Genomic DNA, 26,363 nt, shown 5'->3' with positions numbered 1-26,363 from the left:
CTTGTTGAGGATTTGGAACAAATATGTTAGTTGAGGAATAATTAGTTGGCAATGTAATGTAATTTACTTCAGATTAGTTTCGGGCAGTTGTCGATGATTAGTACTCTTAACCAACTACCTAGCCCTATAAATGTACTAATGTTCTATCAGAAAATAGCATGGTCTAGATTGTAAACATTACATTTCGAAATAAAGATCATATCTTTCTTCCATGTTATATTGATAATTACTTTCTTTCTCATATTGTTGTAAGGCATGTTCTAGTACATTGTTTACACAATCAAGAAGTTCCCTTCAAGAGTAAGCATTTTGGCACTGTTGTCATATAAAGCCTGCAGATCTAAATTGTGTAGGACAATGGAGTAGCTCGTATGAGACTATAATGATCTGACCTTTGAACAACCAGAAGTTTTTGAAATCGAGAAAGAAAACATAGTAGAAGAATAGGTGATAGACTTTACATACTTGTGGAAAGTATCTATCAACTCATATGCTTGGAGGGAAGCCCTCCATTAAGGGTTCCCTGAGAGTGACATTTGGTTAGGGTTAAGTGTGAAAGACGACCAAACTCAATGTCTCTTGCTAAGGCTGCCAAAATTTCTCTCACATAATAACCCTCTGAGATCTTTTTGAAGAAAGAGACCAAGAACAACATTAATAAAAATACAATGGTACGAGGAAAGGAACTGGAGGGCAGAGGGAGAGCATGACAACAAGACATCATACCTCTTGACAATTCCATCAATTGATACCCCTTCTACTAAACAAAGGAGACAAATTGTGCATACTAGGGAAGAGAGAAGTATTTGCACAAAGATCACTCTGAATAATGAATAACAGAAAATCGTCGAAGAATCTCAATGTTCACCATAAACAAAAAGTTGAAGTCCAGAGACACGAAAACCATTTGACAAGGAAGGTACAACATAGTGTTACACAGGGACTCGCACCCCCCTCCCAAACCTCGGAGTACTCTTCCCTGAGACGTCCCCGCACCAGGTACCCCAGTACCCCCACCTCCGCCATTTCGCAACCATGTTGCTGCTAGTATGGGGACTTGGATTCCTATTTGACTTTTGTTTTTTGAATGTTACTATTGGGTATGTAATATGTTACTATGTTGAATGTTCAATGGTTCTAGTTCATGTTGCAATTTGGCTACGTCCAAGTATTTTAATTTGGTATGTTCTATTGAAACATCATTTCATAACAAGCATTTCAAGTTCTATATGTATGCTATACAACAATTGTCCCCACCCCATCCTCCCCTTGCCACTGTCCCTTGGCCATCCCCGCATTGTCCTGAAAATGAGGGCATTTTCCCCCCGTCTCGGAAACTCATTCCACCGTCCCGACGTACCCCAGTATTGCAGTAACATTGGTGCAACACAATGTATGTGGCATGAGTGGGAAGAGATTTCCAAAAACTTGTCACTCACTAACAAGGTAGAAGAAGATTTTGTTGACTAGAAAAACAATATGTACGAACAAGAAGTATTAGACGAGGAAGACTCAGAGACGGAATCCGCCAAGAGCATCTAGTCAGTACACCCTGCAAGTGACGAAGGCAACAAAGAAGGGAACCTTGAGAATGAGGTCGCCCAAATATTTGAGAACAATCTGCATTGTACTGAGAACTTGTTCGTAAATGAAGAACCAAGAATATATGGACCTAAGCAAAAGACCCTGAGGAGGAAGGAGTTTGAGAAGCCAAAGCCGATGTGGAACAAAAACTTATGGATGAAGGAAGAGCCTCAAATAAAGTTGTTAATACACCATTATTGTCAAAGTTTGAAAAGAATATAGCAAGAAAGTTGTTCCAAACAACAATCCCTGTCAAGATGACAAATCATCTACAAATCATACCACGATAAAACAAGGCAATTACAAATATAGTCGGTGACACAGTCAACAAGGAGCAATGTCAACCAGAAAAGAATCTTAGAAACAAAGGAACCACTATGTGATGGGGACTAGGCAGTAAGCATCGGCAGGATGCCAACTATCATCAAAATGGAGATAGTAGGAAGAAATTTAACAACTGGTCTCCCAAGAAGCTTAGAGTTTGTCAAGGTAGAAGTGGAAGTATTAATAGAAGAGGAACCAATCACCGAAAAGAGACCTACGTGCATGGAGGAGTTGGAATTGGTGAAGATTATGGTGACTATTGAGCAAACCAATGAGAAAAAGATTATCATTCTCAAATAGTCGGCTATGACTAGGGCCAAGGCCAAATTTACAATGCCAGCAAGAAGATCCGATGGATCCCCAAGAGAGAACCGGGGTGTTTATATCAAATTTTCAAACTTAGATCCAAAAAATGCCTTGGCTTCAATACAATGATATTTGCTTGAGTCAAAAAATAGTGCCATGATCAACTAAGAGATAGAGAAACTCAATGGATAGAAAATATATTGACTTAGAACCACTAATCATCATAGAAATAGAGAAGGTCTTAATGCTTAGTTACCCTGGTTCACTAGTATGGCCTCCAAGTTCACTAGTATGGCCTCCAGACCATGTCTCAGTCTGAACCAGTACCAAATTCGGGTTCCATTCATCCAAAATATGATCAGGGTTCAATTTTTGGCAACATGGTTCAAACTGGTCCAAAGCAAAAATGAACCTAGGCAAATCTGTGACAAACAACTCGAATTTGCAAAAAACCTTTGAATTTGCAGCAAACCCCATCAAACTAGGCCCTCCAGAGGGCGATTAAGTCATTTGTTTGTGCATATTTTATAGTTTTTTGAGTTCCTAAGCCCTAAAAAGTGAATGCAAATGGCTTGCGTTGGTTTCTAACACTCACTAGCCTTAGCTCTATTGCCAAGTCAACTAATGCCGACGGACTAGGAGGAGGAGGAGGAGAAGATGATGAAGAAGAAGAAGATGAAGATGAATATTAATACATTTTTAATCCATTAGTTAAAACTTGAACTTGAAACAATGATACTAGATCTTGCTGTTATGATTCATGAATCATGATTTAATTTTAATGTTTTGAGTATTTGATGTTGAACTTGAAATATATGATGGTATGATCACGATTCATGATACTATGATTACAAGTTTAAACTTTAAAGGTTATGGCCATAGTGTCGTTGTCGTTTAAATGATTAAATCATATGATTGTATGATACTATTTGACATTCTAATTTTAACATATGTAGCTAGGCTTCATAAATATGTATAAATATAAATTTTTATAATTTTTACATCTTTTTGTATGAATGAACCGAAACAAACCCAAAACCCCTTCCAAACTTTTGTCGTACCAGCAAACCGATTTTTTGAATTCGAACTTCAAATCAAACTTGAACCAATAACTAAGTCTTGATGTTTATGCAGGAAGGCAACTAGGAGTTCACACATTGCTTTGGATCAAAAGGGTGGTTGGATCTAGGACTCCTAAGATGTAGGAGTGCATGGCACCCAACACACCCCACTATAGCAAATAAACATGGCAAGGTGCATTCTATACTACATAGTATGAATACATGTTTCAAGGATACATTTATGAGAATGTAGCCATTTACTATGAAAATAATAAGGCATCTACACTACGCCAAGCAGAAGCGGCTCAAGATGAGCTATTTGCCTTTGTGTGCACCTGTCAAGAGCAACTTGCACAATGAAGTAGCCATACCGCTTTGTAGAGGGATCGCCACATAGCCCTCAAGACTAACCTAGCAATGAAGGAAAATCAACTAGAATAGAAAAAGGCTAAGTTGGAGAAAACTAGGAAGGACTTGATGGAAGTTGTGTAGATGTTGAAGAGATCCTATGAACAAGAACTAGTAACACGAAGAGATTTGAAAATTTGCACAGAGTAGGTGCAGTGTCTCTAACAGAGACTCTCCACCTATGGGTGCACTTTTCTTCCAATGTCCTCTACTTATCTAGGTATGCCTCCTCACCCTTCTTCCTCGATGTTTGAGATGTAAATAGTGCCCATTTTGATTTTCATCATCTAGAAGACTTCTTTTGGGAGGAGTGCTGATGTAGTCGGTAGTCTTGTAGAAGTTTTGGAATAAATGTGTTAGTTAAGGAATAATTTGTTGGCAACGTAATGTCATTTACTTCCAACTAGCTGTCAACAATGCATACTCTTAGCCAACCCCCTAGCATTATTTATGTATTTATGTTCTATTGGACATGTTTCACTTCACTCTATCTTCCATTTCATGCAAGAACATCATCACATTCCATTTTCATCTTTCTATGCCACAACACTTTGCATCTCATTCATTAAATGCGATTACATTTATTTCATCTCATTCATCATCTGCACGTACATGTAATCTCATTTTCCATTTCCATTTCCACTCATCTCACTTTCCGCATCCAATCGTACGACATGATTACATGAAAAGTCTTATGTGTAATTGCATCTCTAAAACCCGTTTTTGACTTAAAGTCATTTTTTGAAAGGTCAAAAATGTCATATGCATGTTTTCCCATGTACTTTGACTTCACCTTTCGACAAAGACGAGTATAAAGTTTATTTACCTCAAGCTACGTTCCATTTCCATCTTTCTATATGCACTTATGCCTCCATGAGCAAATACATGTTATTCCACTTCTCGTGTCATTACACACTTTGCATCTCATCCGTTATCCGCACTTACATGTAAGCTCACTTTTCATCTGCATCTGCATGACATCTCACTTTCCATACCTCATTACAGATTGCATTTACATGTAATCCATTTTCAATGCAATAACATCTTGAAAACCTAACTCACTTTTTAAAAATCAGCAATCTTCATTCACACGCATTCCCATGCGTTCCACTGTCACACATTCATATCCGTCCATTTCCACCTTCATAATTTTCACTCCACCTTCCATTTTCATCCACTACCTATGTTGATGTCTCTTTTCGAGATTATCTCATCGGATCTACAAAGTATCTAATCCATACTCAAACCTTTGTTGCTAATGAAGAATCATCCTTTATGGTGATTTCATCTAATAATGTGTTTATGTTTTGGGATTTTTGTGTTGCAACACAAGCACAAGAGATGCTCTCACCATCTACATCTAAGAGGAAAATGAGATACCAGTTTGATATTGGCTCATGCAACTCCATCTCAAGTCACATCCATTCTTGACAATGTGTTAGACACAAAGATCAGACACGTGGACATGACTGATTTTCTACAAAGAATAGAAGCTCCTATTGGTCATGAGATGAAACGTATCAAGAGAAGTCATATTCATGGCTGCCATGGAGCCTGAGTTCGTTCTCAAATACACAAAACGCTTCAGCCCAAAGTCAAAGACGACCAAAGATGTTGATGGCAGAGTTATTATTAGTCTTGATCCAGAAGTTATTGAATAAATTTTCAAAGTGCTCCATTATTCAAAATGTGTAGATTTGACCAAAGAATCGTCTTTGGAAATATGGAATGAGAAAAAGGGAGATTATTAGAGGTCTGTAAATCAATATTGGTTGGATACCAAGAGAAACGACTTCTCAAGATGGAAAAAGATCGTTCAGAGATCTAATTTCCAGCAGGAGTACAAAGTTCTTATCATTCTTCTTAGAAAGGTTTGCGATCTTAAAGATTCTACTAATTTTGAACCATGGATGTACAAATTCATCTTCCAGATCATGGAGAATAAAGAACATATCTATTGGGGAAAACTTATTAGCACTGTACTCTATCAATAGTTGCTCAATGTAGAGACTTCAATGTCTTTCTACATGAATTCCTACCTTGTTTATATTGTTGTTTACCACATAGGGTAAGAAGTTCAACACATGTATAACACGATGCAATTCAGAACAGATACTTATTCATGTATGCACTTGCAGATTACAATCCGATTACAATGACTATAATATCTCTGATTATAACTCTCCTCCCTCCAAAGTCCATCTCGGACATGTACATATACCTTTCCGAAGGGGTGACTCAAGCGTCACGCGCCCGTTTGGATACTACTCTACCCGTCGGCTACACTATACATTTTACCGACAACATCATCCCCCCCCCCAAAAGAAAAGTCATCTCTGGACGACAATTACAAAATATTTCAGACAAATTAACAACAAAATACATTAATTGACTAACTACAACAAGATAGATCTGTTTCTATTGCATCACTTTCACATTCATCCTATGCCTGCACAAAAATGGTCTCCAACCCACGTTGCATCTGTAGCTTCTACTAACACAATACTATCTCCTTAGCTGACCTTGATAGCCACCCGTGCTGCTTTCTCTATTTCCAACTCCTGGTTACACTGAGCCAAGTGTCGCCATACTGCCTTCAACTGGATGATCAGCTCCTTCGGAGCTCTCTACGCATCCACCGAGACAACCTCATGGCCAACACCTACTCCAAGTGCCTCCTCTGACACACACAAACACTCATGCCTACAGCAACAGCTCTAGGTCTCATCAACTAGTCACACTTCCCATGACTGATATCCATAACAACTGGGGGTCTAGGGGGCAACGCCCCCTGCGGGATCGAGGGGCAGCGCCCCTCGACGCCAAGACATAATTAGCACTCCAAAACCCACACAAGACTGCACAGAACACAACATTTCTATCATTTTTTTCCGATTCCACACTCTTTCTGGCAACTGCTTATGTCTACCCTTCCCTTTGGCATCATGCATTACTCATTCCGAACTGTTTCAATCTGTCGTCATTTTTTTTTTGCTCTTCCACATCCTCTTTCCTGATGACCTGCTTTGTGAATCGGCTACAGCAATTCCTCTTCCTTTCCTGATACCCTTCGTACGGCTGTCCAAGCTTCTCCCTTGTCGTACGTTGTACGACCTTCTTCTTCCCTTTCCTCTGGTCGCCCAATCCATACAGAAAGGCCGTACGGTCTTCTTATGCTATTCCTTGCTTGTGTTCTGGGCCGTACGGACATCAATGATTCTTTGTGTTTTCACTTGCCTTAGGACCGTACGATCTTTCTTTGTATCCTTCGCTATTCCACCGTACGGTATGGTTTTTTCACTAGAAGTCGTACGGTCTATCTTCCATACAGTACAATATGGTCTAGTATGGTTTCATTTATAAACTAAACAAAAAACCTCAAGGCCGTATGGTCACTACTCTTCACCATACGGTATCACAGTATGGGCTTATATCTCCAGCCTATGCAAGTTTTTCAGGCCGTACGGTCATCCTTTTACAATGTGTTTTCTTTCAAGCTGTACGGTCTTCCATTTAGCTCTCCTCTGTCTCTCTCAGGCCGTACGGTCTTCCATTTAGCTTCCCTGTGTCTCCAAGGGCCATACGGTCTTTCATTTCACTCTTCTATGCTGGGTCTGACCGTATGGTCTTTTCTTAGTCTTCTCCAGGCATCAATAGCCGTACGGTCCTTTCTTTTCATAATTTACAACTTTATTACTTTAAGGTAGTAGAGTATTATATATATTTTTAACTTTGCATTACAAAGCTCGAGTCCGTACGGTCATAAAGGAAGGCTGTACAATCATTAAGGACTCCTTTTTCAATTCTTTCTGAACTCACTTTATTAAAATTTCATCCCTTTATTATCATTTTGTTATTTTGCTCCATTTTCTGCATACTTTTCATCTGATGATGTTTTCTATAGTCGTACTATAGGCTTTTGTTCCTCTAGAATTCCAATACGTTTTATGCTTCATCTTTCATTTTATCACTTCATACTTTTATAGTTTATCACTTGATTTTTTAACTATATTCGGCTTTAATATTATACATATGTACATTATTTACATTATTTACAGATATCTTTTCTTTGTTCATTCCCTTGCGCACGGAAGATCCTTCCTTTCACTATATATTTTCAACTTTGATCCATTTACAGCATCTGGTATTTCTTTTCCGTCCAGTGTCCACAATTTAATTGCTCCGTTATATCCAACTTCCCGTATCTTATACGGTCCAACCCATTTAACTTTAAATTTTCTAGGCCTCATTTCATTTCGTCCATTATACTTTAGTACTAACTGACCAGGTTGAAATCTGTTTAATTTTAAACGTTTCTGATGCCATACCTTCCACCTATTTTGTGCAACTTCCACGGCCCATGCTGCATAGTTCTTATTTCTTCAGTATGGCCACTTCCGTACAGGTACCGCACCTTCAATTAGTGGTATCCGGTGGACACATAGCTCTGGTGGTACTTCTTTTAAGTCTTTATACGTCCAAGCTGCTGCCTTCAATACTGGGTTCCAATCATCTCCTACACGAATGTTCTTCGAATTTTCCTCATCACCCAAGTTCATTGTTTTCATTGTTGGCTCTTCATACTTTATTGGTTTATCTTTACTGAACGTATGGACAAGTGTTTCATCCACCTGCGCTTCTCCCTCCTTTAGTTCACTGTACTCCTTTGGAAACTCATGGCCTTCTTTTCCTTCCTCGATACTCAAAATATTGTAGCTCGGAAAGACCTCATAATCTTCCATTTGCCAATGTAGCAATCCTTTTACTGAGTCTAGGTCGTCATCAGTTGACCCCCCTATTCTCAGCACCCCTTCATTAGCTGGTTCCATCCTCTTTTTCCCTTCGTCATCACTCTCGCCACCGCCTTCTGAGTCCGACGACGCGGCTTCTTCTCCTACCATCTCTGTATGCAAATCGATTATAAATCTCCTACCTCCCTTCTCCATTGACAGGGTGTTCCTTTTCCAATCATGCTTTACCTTAGCTTGCACCAGCCACCCCCATCCTAGGATGGCATCGTACCCTCTTCTCTTTAATGGAATAACTACAAAATCCAATAAAAATGGTTGTGTCCCAATTGTTACTAGCCGCGCCATTAGAGTGCCCAAGGGTTTTATCCCATGTTGATCTGCTGTAACTTGTAAGTAACTGAAAGGTGGGTGGCCATAGTGTTGGTTGTCCAAGTTTTTTCCAGATATCTTCCGGCATCACATTCACTCCCGATCCTCCGTCTACTATTGTATCTGTTAGCACTGTACCCAGAATGCCCATCTCCACCACTGCTGGATGTCTACCTGTCGTAAGTGCTAGGAACATCAGATCTGTTGCTGTTGTCATGGCTGTTTCCTTACTATCCTTTGATTCCTCTGTCATTCTCGGAGGTGGTGTCATATTAATAATAGTCGTACGCAACTGTGGCATGGTGAGAAGAAGATCATTTAATTTAATTGGCGTTTGCATTATCTGTTTCACCATGTTTTGTTCCGCCAAGTTTCTCTTCAGAGTTTCAGCAGTGTCTTTTACTTGTAACTTCTCCGCTTTCATCTGCTTCTCTATCTTTGTTCGAGCTTTTTGTAACCTCTCCTTCTCTTCTTCCGCATTCGGATATTTTGCTTTCCTTGCCTGCTCCCGCATGATCGCCAACACGTTTTCATCACATGTTTCAATACTTAATAAATTTACGCCTTGCTTTGGACATTTTGAATCTTCATGGTCCCCCGGACCACACCATCTGCACAGTAGCTGCGACGTCTCTTTCGTAGTACAGTCCCTCACGAAGTGACCCCAAAGATTACATGCCCGACACTGTATCATCGGCCGTCCACTCGCATCATATTGTATTCTACTCCGGCCTCCATTGTTATTGTTATTGTTTCCACCTCTATTATTATATCGATATCCACCTGAAGTTACATCATTGCCCGCATTGTTGCTATTGTTCGACGCTTCCTGCATTAGTAACACCTGCTGGTGTCCTTTTGTCTTCAAGTTAAACGGGCACTCTTTCAGGGAATGCCCCGCCACCTGGCAGATGTCACAAAACTGCTTCTTCGGGCATGAACCCTCCGTATGGCCGTCCTCCTTGCAATCTGTACACCACAGTTCTTTTACTGTATCTGGATTCTTTTTCAAATTTTTGAATTCTTTCCTCATCTGCAGCATGTCTTTCTGTAGCGCTTTCACCTTCTTGTTTGATTCCTCATCACTACTACTACTCTCCGAGGATGAATCATCTGAATCAGAGGACTTATGTTTCTTCTTCTTACTCGTCTTCTATTCGCTTTCTAAATCCATGGCACGAGTGTATGCATCGGTGTACGATGACGATGGTACAATCTTCATTTTCTTTTTAAGAGCCGGCCGTAGCCCCTCCACGAACCACTGTTTTTTCAACCCATCCGCTGGTTGACTCTCCATCTTTCCGATCAATTCTTTCAGTCGCCTGGCATAGGTTCGGACTGTCTCATTCTTTCCTTGTTTGGTGCTGTAGATTTCTGCCACTATTTCATTATCATCTCGAAGTAATCTAAATTCTGCTATAAATTCTTTTTTAACATTTTCCCATGTATTAAGTTTTTGAGGACTAGTGTCAGAAAACTAATCTATTGCCACACCCCGTAGGGTCACTGGAAATTGTCTTACCCAATCATCCTCATCTGTCACACCATTTGCCACCCATATGGTTTCACATGTTTTACAATGTCTGATAGGGTCTGCTGAACCATCACTGTGAAACTTGGGTAACTTTTCTTTAGGGCCAGCCATCGTTACTTCTTTTGAATTCTGAGGTACTTGTGTACCCGCGCTGTTCTAAGCTCTCGTGCTGTTATGGACTCCCGCACTGTTCTGGACTCCCACGCTGTTCTGTGTTCCCGCGTTGTTCTGAACTCCCGCACTGTTTTGGACTCCCGCGCTGTTCTGAATAACAGTCTTGTTTCCAACAACTGTGTTGTCTGGTGAAAAGGCTTCAAGTGACATTCTATTCTCCGCCTGTATCCGTTCGTCTGGTGTATCAGGAACGAAAAGATCACTCCACGCTCGTGCTCCCTCGGCACTCCCGAGCCATGTGAGTTGCTTCCTTTCCGTTCGGACACTCTGCCCTCGACGTATACAGGTTAAGGAATTCTTCTCTTGTTTCCTCCACCAAATTCAAGCGTTGTCGAGTTTCTTCCAGCAATTCCTCGACACTCCTCGGCCTACTAGGTGAGTGTACTCCCTCCGTCGGTGCCTCTTCACCCCTTCGATGCCCCTCGGCAATCTGCTGAAGTCTCTATCTGCGCTCTGCTTGCTGTGTTAAAATTTAAATTTTTTTTGTTGTACTTAGTTCATTCTTATCTTTCATCTTATTCCGATCTTTGTTTGGCAAATTCGACATCAATCTTCATATCATTCCTTCGTTCCAGGTACATCTAGTAACGGCGCCAAATGTTTACCGCATAGGGTAAGAAGTTCAACACATGTATAACATGATGCAATTCAGAACAGATACTTATTCATGTATGCACTTGCAGATTACAATCCAATTACAATGACTACAATGATCTCTGATTATAACTCTCCTCCCTCCAAAGTCCATCTCGGACGTGTACATATACCTTTCCGAAGGGGTGACTCAAGCGTCACGCGCCTGTTCGGATACTACTCTACCCATCGGCTACACTATACATTTTACCGACAACAATTGCTGCTACCGTGAGATCTTTCTCTGGACTCTCAACCAAGGGAGATCATCTTCAGATTCCTATTTGGGATTACTATGATCAGATCACTCTGGCTAATAGTAAGTTTCATTTCAAAAGAGTTTAGGATGCTTTCTTTGGGCATTTCCGGTGTCTGTTTGATAGACAATTATCCATCAAAGGGGTATCTGATGAAGCTTGGGAAAAGGTAAATCAGTATGCTTGTATCTTTATCCAATTTCCAACTTTTACTTACTTGAGGGTTGGATATTTTAAAGGTGAGTTGTATACCTTACCTAGTATGCTATTAATAAGATCATTTTCATGGAATTACCCAAACAACTCATGGAAGTTCAATTTGATCAGCATGCTTTACATACCTATAGAACTGCAACTGATCACTTTGAAGAAATTTAAAGCTAGATTTGACTTTGATTACCGAGAAATGAATTCTCAAATCAAGAGGGCTTCCACAAATGTTCATCGCATCAAGGATATTTGGTTGACATGCGAATAGAACTGGATATAATGAAGATGGATTATTGCAGGATAACTTTGCAGCAAATCATTGATCTTAACATGCTTGAGATCCCATCAAATTTCCAAATTGAAGATGATGGCAATATTCTTGATCCTGAATATCATCAGGCAAGTTTTGAAAAAGGTGTCTTTTTCCCATTCAATGGCAGCAGAAGGAAGGTAAATCCTTGATGGATTTAAATCAATTTTAGCAAACACCAACAAGTCGCAGAAAATTAAAGGCCTAAAACGAGTTAATCCGAAATTGGGTTTGGATTGTGGAAGCTTTGGTCCTCCTGGAAGGAAGTCACAGCTAGAAATAATAAGTAAAGATGGAGTTTCTTCTTCTGATGCAAAGAATTCTCTTAAATTCAAGTTGAAGGGCAAAAAGGGATCCAAATCATCTTTAATCCTTGAACCAATTCAAGAGTCAGAGGAGGAGTTAGAGTCAGACGAACAATCAGAGGAAGAATCTGATGAAGGAGATGAGGAGGAAGAAGGGGAAGTTATAATCATATCTCCCCCAAGACCTATACAGACTCATGCACCATCCATGCATGAAGTACCTTTTCTAGATGAGATAGATGAATGATGATATGGATTCATTTTCCACTATTTTCACACCTTCTATTCTAGTTTCTAAAGTCAATACATTGGTTCTTCCTATTTCTCCAGTGGCTCCTCTCATTTTAACAAATGAACGATATGAACATTTGGGAAGTGTGTTCGAAGATTTTCCAACTCTTACAAAGGGTCAAGTTTCTCAACTTGATACATCTCTAACAGGTTTTGAGTTATTCATGATGGAATCCTCTCATCATGCACCAATGAATTCAGCTATGCAGACTGAATCTTTCTCAGTTACAACGGAGATACAACCAAGATCAATGCCAATGGTCTCCACTGTACCTGCTTCCACAGATGAAGGTTTCAGCTTGCCTGCATGGTTGAGCAGGATCACAATGAAGAGAAGGAAAGTGGTTGTACCTCTAGATAACCTTCCTCTAAAGAAAACTAAGTCCACATCTTTAAAAGATAAGATTGTGTCAAGGATCATAGTTGATTTGGAGAAAACCAAATTTGTAGATGTTGTTGAGCCATTGGTGGACAAACCCGTTGAAGAACTTACTTGTTCTGATTATAAGTTCACCAAGGTAGAAATCGGGAAGAAGACGCATTTGAGTTGCTTGCAAGATGCTCAAGATGCATCGGCTAATGTGTCAAAAAACAATCATGAATTATGGGAAAAGAAGAATCAACTCAAACAAGAGGTTGCTCGCCTAAATGAAGTCATTCGGCAACAATCTTCTCAAAGTGTCCTTATTGTGATTCAGACATCCAAGAAAAGAAAGTTGATTGAAGCCGCCAAGTCTTGGATAGAAGAAGTCATTTCTAAAGGAGTTCAAGCCATTACAGAAACTTTTACAGTTCTTAAGCATATCAAAGATATGAATGAAATGGAGCAAGGCTTGATTTCCTTCGTAACTCAAGAAGCGGATGATTTGAAGGAGATTCTCAATGACTGGGATGAGATTGCTAAATTTGATTTAGATGCCATGCTTTCATGTGACATTCTTCCATCCTATGAAATATTCTTCAGGTATCAAGGGCTTATGGGTTCTAAAGAAGAATCATTGAGAAAATTGGTTACAAAGTTGCAAACAGCTCTTGGAGATTGTTAGATGATAGAAACAGGGATCATATGTGATTTAGAGAAATTGGGATGTCAAATTATTGGCGAATACGGTAATTTTATTGCAGTCGAAAGAGCAAGTTCAAAATATACAATCATGATCAATGCTGATTTAGATTCTAAAGATTTTGGTTCTCACACAATGAACAAGTTTGTCCTTTATAAATCTTCGACAAAACACTTGCTAGATTCTCTGATGACAAATTCTAAGGTTGTGTAATCAGCATATGCAGATGCAGTAAGAATAGAGGCAATATCAAAGACAATGGAGATTTTTGATCTTCCTACAGTACGTGATGTTATCATCAAGTTCAAGGCACTAGAGAATAATATTTAAGATTGTTTTCTTGTTTTTATTTTTATTTGTAATTGAAGAGGATGTATTACATGAAAAATGTATAATTGCATGTAATGTGAATTGCATGTGCAGTTGCATGTAACCCAATAATTTCTCTCTTAGTAAGACCAGGTCAAAGTTGGTTGAGTTTCTCTCACTTTTTCCTCCATCTTTTTCTCAACTCCTTTGCCTATATAAAGGAGTGCCCCCTCATTGTAAAAATCATTTTTTGTTGAATGCAAGTAAGCTCTGCCACATTAGTGCAAGCGTAACTTTGATTGTGTAGTATGAATTTGGGAAAAAAGAGAATAAAAGAACCAATTGAATTCGAAGCTTTGATTGGAAGCAATTGTAATAGAGCAAATTAAAAGCTTTGACTAAAATTTGTGCTTATTTTCTTTGATTCATGTTATTATTGTATGTTCAATAATAGAGCATAGTGATTTAAGAAGCAATCAGAGCTGAAGCTTTGACTGAGAGCGGTTGTGGCAATACATAAACTAAGAGCTTTGACCATAGCTTGTATTACTATCTCAAATTCACGAAAAAATAGTTAGAATTCCCTACTTTTGGAAGTCTTTGTGCCCCAATGGTAGAGGTTATTCTTATAGAATAGGTTAAAACAAGACTTAGAGCCAAACTGGTACGCTTTCAGCTAGCCTTTTAGTTAATGTTGGTTTATCGATATCAGTGTTTACAGCTTTAGATAGAAGTGTAGTTTGAGGTTTCATCTTGCCCATTACTCGCTCAGCAGGTAAGTGGATTCTTTTCTAAAAGTTAAGAGGAAAGAATATTGGTAACAGCCCTTTACAAAATCTCTCAACTTCTTGCTTACCTTGAGTTGATCCAAGGAACGGTGAGAAGGGGGAGCCTTCCCTTTAAGGTAGGAAAGACTTTGTCTCACACATTGTGGCTGGTCATCCTATATTGAGACAAGATTTTACCCAAAACTATTGATTGCAAAATATCCACCCAACAGTATCTTTCATGTATTCTTATCCATGTTTTCTTGTGAATGCTACATGTTTCTATTATATGATTTAAAATTATATATGTTTGATTCGGGGCTTTTTTAACAAGTTTGACCTCTTACTTGGTTTTTCATGCTCCCAATTGTTGTTTAAGACACCAGAGGCATGTCAAATTGTTATGTGATGTATACCATTTATGTTTACCATTTAAAATGCTTGTAAAGACATATGCTTATAGTCTTTGTGCCTTTTTTATTGTTTATGGATTGTGATGCTTATATAATGTGTTAATGCTTTGTTTCAAAACTAGGGGTATGGGACCCTAAGAATGTTGTGCCTTTCAATTTTCTTTGATTTTGGTTTTGGATTCTTGAGTAGGGTAGAGGCCCTAGGTGAGTGGCTCACCATAGGTGTTGGGACCCAAAAGTGGTTATTGGAGGATCCTATGCAATAGAGACCAGAGCCCTGAGTAGTCTAGTTCTACATGTGAGTTTGTAATCATGTGGAAACATTATTTAAATAAATGGGTTATTGGGTTTTTGGGTTAACACATTAATCAAGATAAGTCATATTGGGCCAGACTTGTCTTGTTGGAGTACTAGGGCTATAGGTCATCATGTATAAGGCCTTGATGTAGTAGGGTGACAATGGTTTAGGAGGTTGATCCCAACATTAAGAAAAGTGTGATAAGGCCACGTATGCCCCATTGGAGTACTGGGTCCATATGTCATTTTGGATAAGGCATGCATGCGACAGAATGACATTGGTTCAGGAGGTTGACCCCAACATTTGAGGGCTATGCGATGACACTTGCCTAGATGTTGTTGAATCCCTAACTCTTCTTTTTCCTCTAGTTGTCCATTTACTTTGTGATTCCATTTTGAGCATTGTTCTTTTTAGTGGCTTATGTTACCTTTGTACTTTGATTTTTGGGTATAAGCCTTGGATTACCTTACAACCTTTGTGGGGCATGGTCTTAAATCCTAGCTTGGGGGAGTGGACCATTTATGGCTCCACGTGGTTGGGTGCTAAAATATTTTCAAGGTATTGTTCGAGTGCTCATGGATGGATTTATATTGATCATTGTGGAGTATCGATTGAATATTATTTCTTGAAGTCTATATGTTAAATTTCCTTGGAAAAAATCCATGTAATATTGTAATGTAAACCCTTGAAGAAAGTAAAAGTTCATATATATATGTATCATGAATTGAAAGCTATGTAAAATGGTAAAGGGTATCTCTAGGAGAAATGAAGGGATAGGTGATCATATTATATTATTTCAAAGATGAATGAAGTTATGATCATGCCATGACATTGTATATTCCCCTGTATATATGTGAATGTATAAAAGAGCCATGTACTTTTCATTGTGTTGTCAAATGAACGATCTATGTAATTAATGAATATAAGATGATTTGGTTTACATGTATGGTTGATAGTTTAAATCTATTTTACGTATTTTTATTGCATGTTAAGTAGATACAATTGATTATAAGGATTAGGACATTAGTTCCTAATTTGGAAATAGATGTTAGGATCAATAATGTATTAGATCATAAGTAGACATAAGATGAATAGATGTATTAACTTATAAGTTAAGAAAGAAATGTTAGAAAGGAAATTAAGCGAGCAACAAATAAGGAATACTTGTTCAGTTGATTGGATGACAAAAGCTAACTCTTGAATTTGAAAATTAAGTAATATTGTTTCAGACTAACATTAGGGAACCTTTTAGGACTTTTACATCTGTGATTTAGTGAACTTGGCAAGAAAAAGATGCTTAAAAAAAAGCATTACTTGCCAAACTTGGTAACATTTAGACTTACCCTTTCAGGTTCCCTACAGGGGCATTACACCTTGACTTTAAGTTTCCAATAAGTTAGGTCACGTCTGAAATGTCCCTTCATGTTGCAACAATGCCTACAAAGACCTGAATCAACGTTCTTTGCCAAGTGCACTTTAAAGAATTTGAATGCTGCCAAGAGGATGATTTCAAGGGAAATCCAAAAACCCATAGATCACTTCACTGTCAATAGGAAGCAACAAATAAATTATCTATTGTATACCATTTGCTTGCATTGTGAATATCTAATGAGCTTGCCCCCTAGGATTGTCAAGTTTGGCCTCAGCTGTAGATTTAGATTTTGTGTGACAAGCATTCTTAAACTTGAAAATGGAACTCCTAAAGTAAATGGGTCCTCCAATAAGCACTTGACACTGACACTTCAGAGTAATTTGAATAAAAATCTTGTGGTCTTCCTTTGTTTCTATTGCTTTGCAGAGTTATCTCCACACTGTTCCATTTATAATTCTACTAATTTGGGGGTTGCTCTTTTTGGGTCAAACCCCACGTTGCACGTTTTCTACTTCGTGTAAATAGCACTTTATGCCTTATAACAATGACACTTTGTTTCCTAGAGAATTCCTGTTGAACGTAATATACATTCCAATCCCTTTGATCTTTTTGGGCAATCTGTGGACAACAACATATTTTCCTTCTTTCTTTCGTCATTATTAATTAGAACCTTGCATTTCCTAGTTTCTTGCAATATCCATGTTGTGTTCTCCTACTAATGTAAATTGCATTCTATAAAAGGCATCTTGGTTGATCCTGAAGAATCAGGTTGTCTGAGTAAATGCAGATAAGAGAGTACTTGACAATCCATATGCTTTTTGTTGCACTTCTTTCTTTGAGATAGTCTCATTATGATAATTGCTCTATGAAAACAGTTTAGGACCTCCTTGTTAGCAATTGTTGAGCCTGATGACAATATATTTCTAATTTCAAGGCATGTTTCAAGATGTCTCTAGAACTTATAAATCATGTTGCCCTATCAGGTTACTTGGCCTTGCAATGAGACTTGTATAAACCACTAGAAATGCATTCCAACTCCAAACTATATTGATTTCAAAAAAAATCATTTTAAGGATATCATGGCATTCAAAAAATTATTGGCCATCTAGAATATATGATTTGACTGTAGTCAGTAAATTGGTTCCTAGATGAACATGAAAAAGTATTGAAAATTTTTGTCAGAATGAGTTGGTGCACCATTTGAACCTTTCCGAGTGTTACTTTTCATATTCTAGTCAAGAACTCTACCCACAGAGATGGCTCCAAAGACTGAAATTTATCTTACAAGCTTTACCCATTGCAAGTTATGATTACTGTGACACAAACCAAAGTTCATGCATATTTCTACATCCCCCATATCCTGCGCAAGGCAGTGATGGTATAAATAATTATATGCATTTGTTGCATTTGGTATGCTTCTTGGATGAGTGAGTTGGCAGTTGATCACTTTACAGTTCTTCCTATTCTAGTTTTAAATCCTTTTAGAATATTATCTTTTGTCCATGCATTAGTTTAAATTTTACTGTTGTATTAACATAATTCTAAATTTCTTAATTTTTGTTGTGTCTTTTATAAGTCCATTTTTTCTATTTTAAATTTTCTGATTCTTTACTGCTTCTCTATCATCCAATCTTAATCATGCAAAACAACTACGGGTATATGATAATCCTGATAGCTAAAACTGAATACAATCCTCATATTCTAGCTTTCCATCATCACCTCCATTCCATTGTCTTCTTTGTTAGTTGAAAATACCGTCTTCCTAGACATAATGAATGTCAAATCAACACTATCAGTACTTAAATAGACTAGGCAGCTCTCTCCTTACGATCTTTATATAATGGCTCAAATTGTTCTCAAGGCTTTATTGTTCACTAGTAAACTATAAATGGGCAAGAATTAAGTTTTACGAAGTTGTTTTTTGCATTGAGTCCTTTGATTGGATGAAACCCTTATATTAGATTCTTGATGTTTTATAGCCTGTAGATTCATCTCTTAGATATTGCCTTGAGGCCTATACAGAGCATTTATCAAATAAACTATAGAAATTAAGTTTGCGGAAGAAAATGTTGAGGGGAGTTGGTATGAATATTTCCTTCCATCAATAGCACAAGTTTCCTTCCGCAAAATCTTCTTTCCTATGTGTTAGTCAGGTTACATGGTGTAATCCACATATTTATTAATAATTGAGAAGGTCAGCATATTTTTGAATTGCTTGATGAACTCCTGAATATGTAACAGGTTTATACAGAAATCTACTCTATATTTCATGGACTGGGGAAGACCTCGTACTCTTTATTTCTATTAGTAGAGTGCAATCTCAGGGACAGACTCCTTAAATTTATTGAGATAACTAGCATTTCAAGGCAGTCATACATTGGCTTCCAAATCCATATTGTCAAAAGTGATGATTTGCATAAAATAGGGAAAAAAACATACATTGTAGGAGATTCCACAGGAACATTGAAACCCAGTCTCTGCCTCTACAATTGCTCGAATTTCAGCAACTAAATGGCTTCCAATCATAAGCAGATTTGTGCCATCAGAAGAAACAGTATGCAACTCATTCTCAATCCCTGAAGAAATATTGCTTACAGAAGAACTGACCCCTTCACATTTTCTTTCAGAACCTGAATATGGAATCAAGTGTCCAATGTTGCATCCGGTAGAAGTAGTTTCATCTGTTATATGCTCCTTTTCAAATTTCTTTGCAGATTCCAAGCCTATTACAAAACCCACAAAGTGCTCGGTAAAAAACCCTAATGAAGCACGCTTTTTGGTCTCAGATGTGATATCTAGACTAGATTCATCCAATCCTGACCTGCAGAGTGACCATATCACACACATTGCTTGCTAGTGTTATAACCAACAAAATTTGGTGCTGCCTACACAACTTGCTTCTACAAGGAAATTAAAAGAGGTATGCATCATTCAATGACCATATATAAGCACCTTTCCAGTGTGCCAAACCGCCTGAGCACATTCATTATCCCTCTGCTAGCTGCTCTATATGGTGTAAGATCTTCCCCATTAATCAAGACTATTTCAGGACACCTGTTCAAACAAAACAAAGCAGGTGATGATTAAAAAAAGGGCATAAGTTGAGCTATATTAGACAAAACTGTCAACTTCAAAACAGATATCCAACAGGCAACAAGATAGGCAAAACTACAATGAAAAATCTCCAATTATAATTAACTAAAAAGAATAAATGTAAATCATCAATAGAAAAAACTTACAAATAAGGATTGAGGCTTCAATACCTAGAAGTACAATGGGAAATTTAAGCAACCCAAAAAATGTAAGGTGATCAAATGATGTAGCACGATTCATTCCACTTCTTATAGCTCGATATCTTTCAAAATCAATCTTACCAAACTAAATATGACATTGCAAAAGCAGTGTCTAATTTGTGAAAAGAAAAATGAATAATACAATAATATACATAGGAATGAGACCTACTTCAACATACTCTGCACGAAATGGATAAACTTGACCACACCAGCAAGGTGAAGACACTGATTAAAATAAAAAGACTAGGGACTTCTTATGGTGCATGTTACATGAAAGTAGTAGCCACGAATTTTTCATTAGTCGTGCAGCGCCTCTTTTTCTCTCTCCGAGGATGATCTTGCAGAGGTTAACTTCATTTTTTAGTATTACTAATCACTTACAAATATTCTGCTCATACAAGTGTCAATGGGAGACCAATACAAGCTCTTACAGGCACAAAAATTAGTCTAGAACTAGCTCCTTTTGAGCAACCACATTACAAACCACCTATGGAAGACTAAATATTAGAACCTAAAATCCACTTATTTAAAAAGCACCTCCACACAAGAAGCCAACCATGGAAGATCAAGACGCATAACTTAGAATTCCATATTATATCTCACCTTGGGATTTGAAGTTGGGTCTCCACAATGAGAAATCAATGCTTTAACAAATTAAGCTCAACCCCTTGATCATGTTAATGCTGTAGCTTCAGTCAGATTAGTTTGATCAAAAGATAAATTGTTCTTAACAGTAATCATGTTTATCAGTTAAACATTATTACCACTAATTAATAATTATTTGATTAGTCACACACACACATATAGGTGAGTATTTTTATAAATACAGACACATATATAAATATATATACATGCTGTACAATGTTATTAATATCTAATATTAATTAATTAATGACAAATTATGATCAATACTATATAATCTGATTGAATCGATCACATGCCAAATACTATAATCGATTTATTGAGATTGATATTCATGTAAACCCCATAATATAATGAATGTATTCACTGCTTTTGTCATTGGCAATCAATCAGCGATTATCATTGTTGATGAATCGGCATATGTTTTAGTTGTGAATCAGTGGCATTGAAAAGTTCGGCCCTGTCCCATGTAGGGACATGTACCTACGTGGCGTGGGCCGACACGTAGAGACATGTCTCTACATGGATATGCATGTCTTATTACATATTTATACTATTAGATCATTGCACTTGGAATGCACAAAAATTGCAGCAGTGTTATTACAAGTTGCAGTGATCATACTTGAAATTATATTCAATTAAATACAAAATATACTTACAGGTTGCAGCAACTTGTTGTAGCAACATCTAACAGTACAAATCTGCAAGAAAGATAAGATAAATTTGTTAATGTCCAACAAGAGACTACATGGGTCTAAGGGACTAAAAATGTACAACCAAGGCAAAAGCCAACAGCGGGAACACTAAATGGTGTTCATAGAAAGAACAAGAACAAAAGGAAAAGCAAAAGAAAGCAAAAAAAGAAAAACAAAGACTAAATACTCCTCACAGGCAAAAAGTAGCCCAGCACTAAAGGATGTGGTCTAGGTCTAGGATGTGCCCTGGCCCACCTAAGTGAACCATTGGGAGTATGCTGATGTTGCCGATGATGATGATGATGAAAATGGTGATGTTGTCAGGTAAGTCCTTTGCGAAGCTTCACAGGCCTAGTGTGTCCAGAGGGGAGGTCGAGCGATCACTTTGTCCCCAGGGCAGGAGACACGGGAGTGAAGAAAAAGGTGATGAGCTGGTGTGAAGTTTGTCTCAGTGGGAACAAAAGTTGTAAAGTCTAATCTAGGAATCGCATGGCCACTTGGACGTAAAGTGCGAGACACTATTGATCAGAATACTTGAAGAAAGAGGAAATGGGTGTGTACTCTCTGAGCAAGTGGTAGAACCTTTCTCTGATCTCATAGTAAGTGGTGCAACGGAAAATAAAGTGGGACTTGGTCTCCACCTCACCAAGAGGACAAATCCAACAAATCCTATCGTCTCTCTTGATCTGGTGGTTGATTTGTATAGGCAGCTGATGGGAGCGCACTCTAAAATATCTCAGTGAGATGCGGAGGGCATGGGTCCAACAGCAAGTGAGGTACCAAGGATGCACAATAACCTCGTCCTCAATACCCAGGTAGTGCTCAATAGAGAAAGCCATCCTCCAATGAAGCCCTCCCAAAGGGTTACTCCATGTCGTAATAATATAATATCTATAGATGTCAAGCCTGACATGTTCATTCATTTCCTGTAGGAGGGGAAGGAGGTGAGTTGGGGCATCCAAAAAGAACTGAAAGGGGGGGAGGTGACAATAGTACTACCAATCAAACCTAGAAGAGTTGAAGCCAAGACTAACGAACAACGAGCCCTACCCGAAAAGTAAAACAGTAATATTATCAAGGAGATTCTATTAGATTGATCTATCATATCAAGCATACAAAATAAAAAGAGGTATTATAATTTGATCCTATTTCCTTAACATGCTATCAAAGATTCATTAAAAAAATACCAAGAGGAAATATAATCACAAAAAATCTAAACACCACCAAAAGGAGATTAGCGATTGTGGTGAAGAAAACTAGATTTGAAGATAGACTTGAGGGTGCTACAAACTTCATCTCATGGAAACTTAGATTAACAATGACACTAAGAGAACAAGATTTAGACTCATTTGTGCAAAGTATTGTACCTATACCAAATGACGAAAATGAGAACATTCAATGAAAACAGAATAATAAAAAAGCAAAAAAGATCCTAGTGGATGCAATAAAGGATCATATAGTTCCTGTTATATCAAAGCTGGAAATTGCACATGCTATGTTTACCCTCTTCGAAAACATGTATGAGATAAACAACACCAATAGAGCTCTCGAACTAAAACAACTACACCATGTAAAAATGAACAAAGGTTAATCCATTACATCTTATTTTATAAGAATAATTGAGTTGAGGGGCCAATCATCTACAATTGGAAATATAATTGACAACAAAGGATTAACAATGTTGGCTTCCAATGGACTTCCCACATCTTGGTAACCATTTATACAAGGAAAAAGTGCCCAATCCAAACTTCCAAAGCTTGCCCGAATTAAAATTGACTATATTCAAAAAGAATCAAGACTAACCCCCAGAAGGATTGGAATAAATAATTTCAATGGAAAGATTCAATTATTGAATACAAATTCACACAAGAAAGGGAAGAAAGGAAACTTTAAACGAAAAAGTGGAAAAGACAACAATAAACACTCATGCAAAAGGAAGGACATACCTAAGATACAATACTATAGATGTGACAAGTATAGACATCTCATCATAAAATGTTCGAAAAGACTCAAGAATCAAGCCTCACTAGCAAAAGTCAATGATACAAAAAGAATGGTATTCTTTTCAGCATTATTAAGTGAATTAATAACTAGTAGAAATACTTGGGTCATTGATAATGGAGCATCCCACGATATAACTGGATTCAAATTACAACTAGATAGCCTGCAAGAGAGTTTAAATGAAGAAATCACTATTGGAGATAACTAAACCCTATGTCACAAGGTTCGAGTTCGATGACCATGAAATTGGATGAAGTTCGACAAGTCAAAAATATCGAGAAAAAATAGACATTAAATTCGCCTTAATGTAATTTTCAAAAAATATAAGTATATGCTATTTTTATTATTAAATATTTTAATCATTGATAAAATAATATAAGTATTTAAATATATGCTATTTATGATTATATAATATAAAATAATATTAACATGTTTTAAACTTTAATATTTAATAATAATATAAAATTAATAACAATAACAAATTAATAACAATAGCAAAACATCCAATAATAAAAAATTATAACTATTAACTAAATCTAAAATTAAATAATCTCAAAATAATAAAATATTAAACATACTATAATCAAAATCTAAAATATTAACCAAAACCTAAAATTAAATAATCTCTGAACATTATAAAAAAGTTAAAAACAATAAATCATGCCTAAACCGTCGACGGTGAGGAATGGATGCGACTTTTCTTCAGACGCCTTTACCGATGGAGAGGAATGAAGCCAAGTTTTTTTCAAATGTCGTTCGTTGCAAGGGATTCAAGAGACGTCGAAGGCAAATGAGAAGCAGAGAAGTTAATGCCTTGAAAGTAGACGGGAAAGCAGAGAGGTTGGAGGATTTGTAACCCACGACCTACGACCTACACTCATGGTTACAATCTACAAACACGAATTTGAGACGAATTTATACGAATTTTTTAAAAAAAATTTAGGTTTGCCGAATTTCGAACCTAGAGCCGAAAATTCGGCAAACCTTGTGACATAGACTAAACGTATACGGTGAAAGGAATTAGACCTTGTTTAATTCAATTAAAAACTAGAGTTTACCCACAACTAACTAGAGTGCTATTTGTACCAGGAATTTTTTAAAAAAATCCAGTATCCAACTCAGCCCTGGAAGACAAAGGGTATTTAATCACCTTCTTGGATGGGAAAGTTCTTACTTGGCTTAGGAACTCTATAATGTCCACATTTTTGTCAGCATCAGAGTTTCAAGAATTAGCCTATTATTGTAATCCCCGTAGGCTAATTATTGTGGATAGAGGGTCTTTTGAGGCAGTGGCTTGGCTTGAGAGGGTCTTATCTTCTCCACAATTCAGTAAGCTATAGGTTGGTCTTCGTTTAGCTCAAATTGGACTTTGTTTGAGCTTAGTTTTGTGTAATTACAATTTGTGGTAAGTTGGTTTTGATTGAGATGGACCCTTTCTATTTATGGAAAGTGCATTTGGTCACATGGAGAACTAATAGGTATGACTCTTATTTCAAACGGCATATTTAAATGATGAGTATTTTGGGAGTTATTATATTTTTAGTGGCCAAATGATTATTAAATTATTAAATGGCTTATTATAAAGTTATAATTTAACTTTATAATTTCACTTAAGTTGATAGTTGAGTTATCATTGGAAAGAGTCATTTATTAATTAGTTAAGCCAAGTCAAGTGAAAGAATCTAATGGAAGCTTCTAATTAATGTTATGTGGTGAAGCTTCTTGAGTGAAATTACATTTTGGCAACAAAAGGGAATTTAGAGGTTATAAATACAAGCTCATTTGTTGAGAAAAGCATGCTTGGATATTTTATTTGCTTTTGATGCCTTTGTGGTTATTTCTTAGTTCTCATTTTTGTGCCCTTGCTGAAGTATAAGGGTCTGAATTCTGAGTTGTCCCATTGGATTTACAACTGAAGTATTGTAGATTCGAATCTAAGGTTTTAGTAAAGGTTTGCTTTGCAAAAGGTTGTGGTAAAACCATTTGCTAATTCTCCTACTATTTGGTAATGTTTAATGGACCCTCGACATATATCTTGTAGTGCAATCTTCACCCTTGATGACCTATGGTTTTGGTCCTAGTTCTGGAAATGGAAGTGTATCAAGCACCAGATGAGCGTTAATGAATACAAAAGACTGATGATAAGTTGCAAATATCAATACCAAGCCAATCACAGCAAGAGAAGTTATATCAATGACGATGGTTATTAATAATTTCTAGAAATATCCTTGAAATATTCGTGTAATGGCGCTGTCCCTATTGCCTGAATTTGCAATTATTTTATCTCTCCGAGAATTCATTTGCACTAGCCAATATTATTTGGGCAACATAATGACGTAGAAGGTATGCCCTACTTTCAACACATCTCTTAGCCATTACTTTCAACCTGTCCACTATTTCTCCATAGAGCACTCGATTTTGATCAACTCTAGAATTATTGTTGGAGCCGCTTTGTATTCTTCCCCTTGACCAACTACAGAAATACAATCAGAACCAATGTTTGTGGTAGCCACTATCCTTATTTCAACAAATGAAGGCTTTAGTTTGGCTGCATGGTTAGGTAAAATCACTATTTTAGATTGTCATAAAATAGATTATTAAATCTTTGTTAATGGACCGATTAATGTAAAATATCTCGGACCCATTTTAGTTTTTTTTCCGTAGGTAAGTGTAGCCATCAGCTATCTTTGTACACCCTCAGAAAGTTTTCTGGGCAGGTATTTAAGCACAACTTGTAGGTAGTCGTAGGGAGGCATTCAAATTATTTCTTTTGTATTGCGAATTCCCATTGGGATTCTCTGTTATTCACCATTTCGGAAGTGAAAGATCTTCCCTATTTGGCTTTCCGATTTCAATGGGATTCACCCCTCACTCTATTCCGTCACCTGTAATACTTCCCTCGGATCTGGCAAATCGAAGCACCATCACATTGCAAATTGGAGAAGTCATTATATTTAGTTTGATCAAATTCTCTGTGTTCAATGAATAAGAT

At 37.3% G+C, this 26,363-nt stretch overlaps 1 protein-coding gene across 7 annotated transcripts in view; it reads right to left on the bottom strand.

The window, feature by feature from the left end:
• Positions 1-26,363, bottom strand: part of LOC149543414 (uncharacterized) — a 198,315-nt gene that overhangs the window by 66,041 nt on the left and 105,911 nt on the right. For 6 of the 7 annotated variants that reach the window (XM_089798205.1, XM_089798204.1, XM_089798202.1 and 3 more), the window contains 2 exons: positions 19,693-19,794; positions 19,180-19,561 (listed from right to left, as the gene is read on the bottom strand). In XM_089798205.1, coding sequence (XP_089654331.1) covers positions 19,180-19,561; positions 19,693-19,727 — 417 coding nt within the window. In that variant the 5' untranslated portion in view covers positions 19,728-19,794. Of the gene's footprint in view, positions 1-19,179; positions 19,562-19,692; positions 19,795-21,334; positions 21,377-26,363 lie in introns of all 7 variants that reach the window. The other variant, XM_089798201.1, reaches the window with a different exon arrangement.

The sequence above is a fragment of the Cupressus sempervirens genome, chromosome 8 (genome assembly GCF_028749045.1).
Source record: "Cupressus sempervirens isolate cs-2001-9-10 chromosome 8, ASM2874904v1, whole genome shotgun sequence".
In the NCBI taxonomy this organism is placed as follows: Eukaryota; Viridiplantae; Streptophyta; class Pinopsida; order Cupressales; family Cupressaceae; genus Cupressus; species Cupressus sempervirens.
The sequence above is the reverse complement of the archived record's forward strand: the minus strand, read 5'-3'. Positions and strand labels throughout refer to the sequence as shown.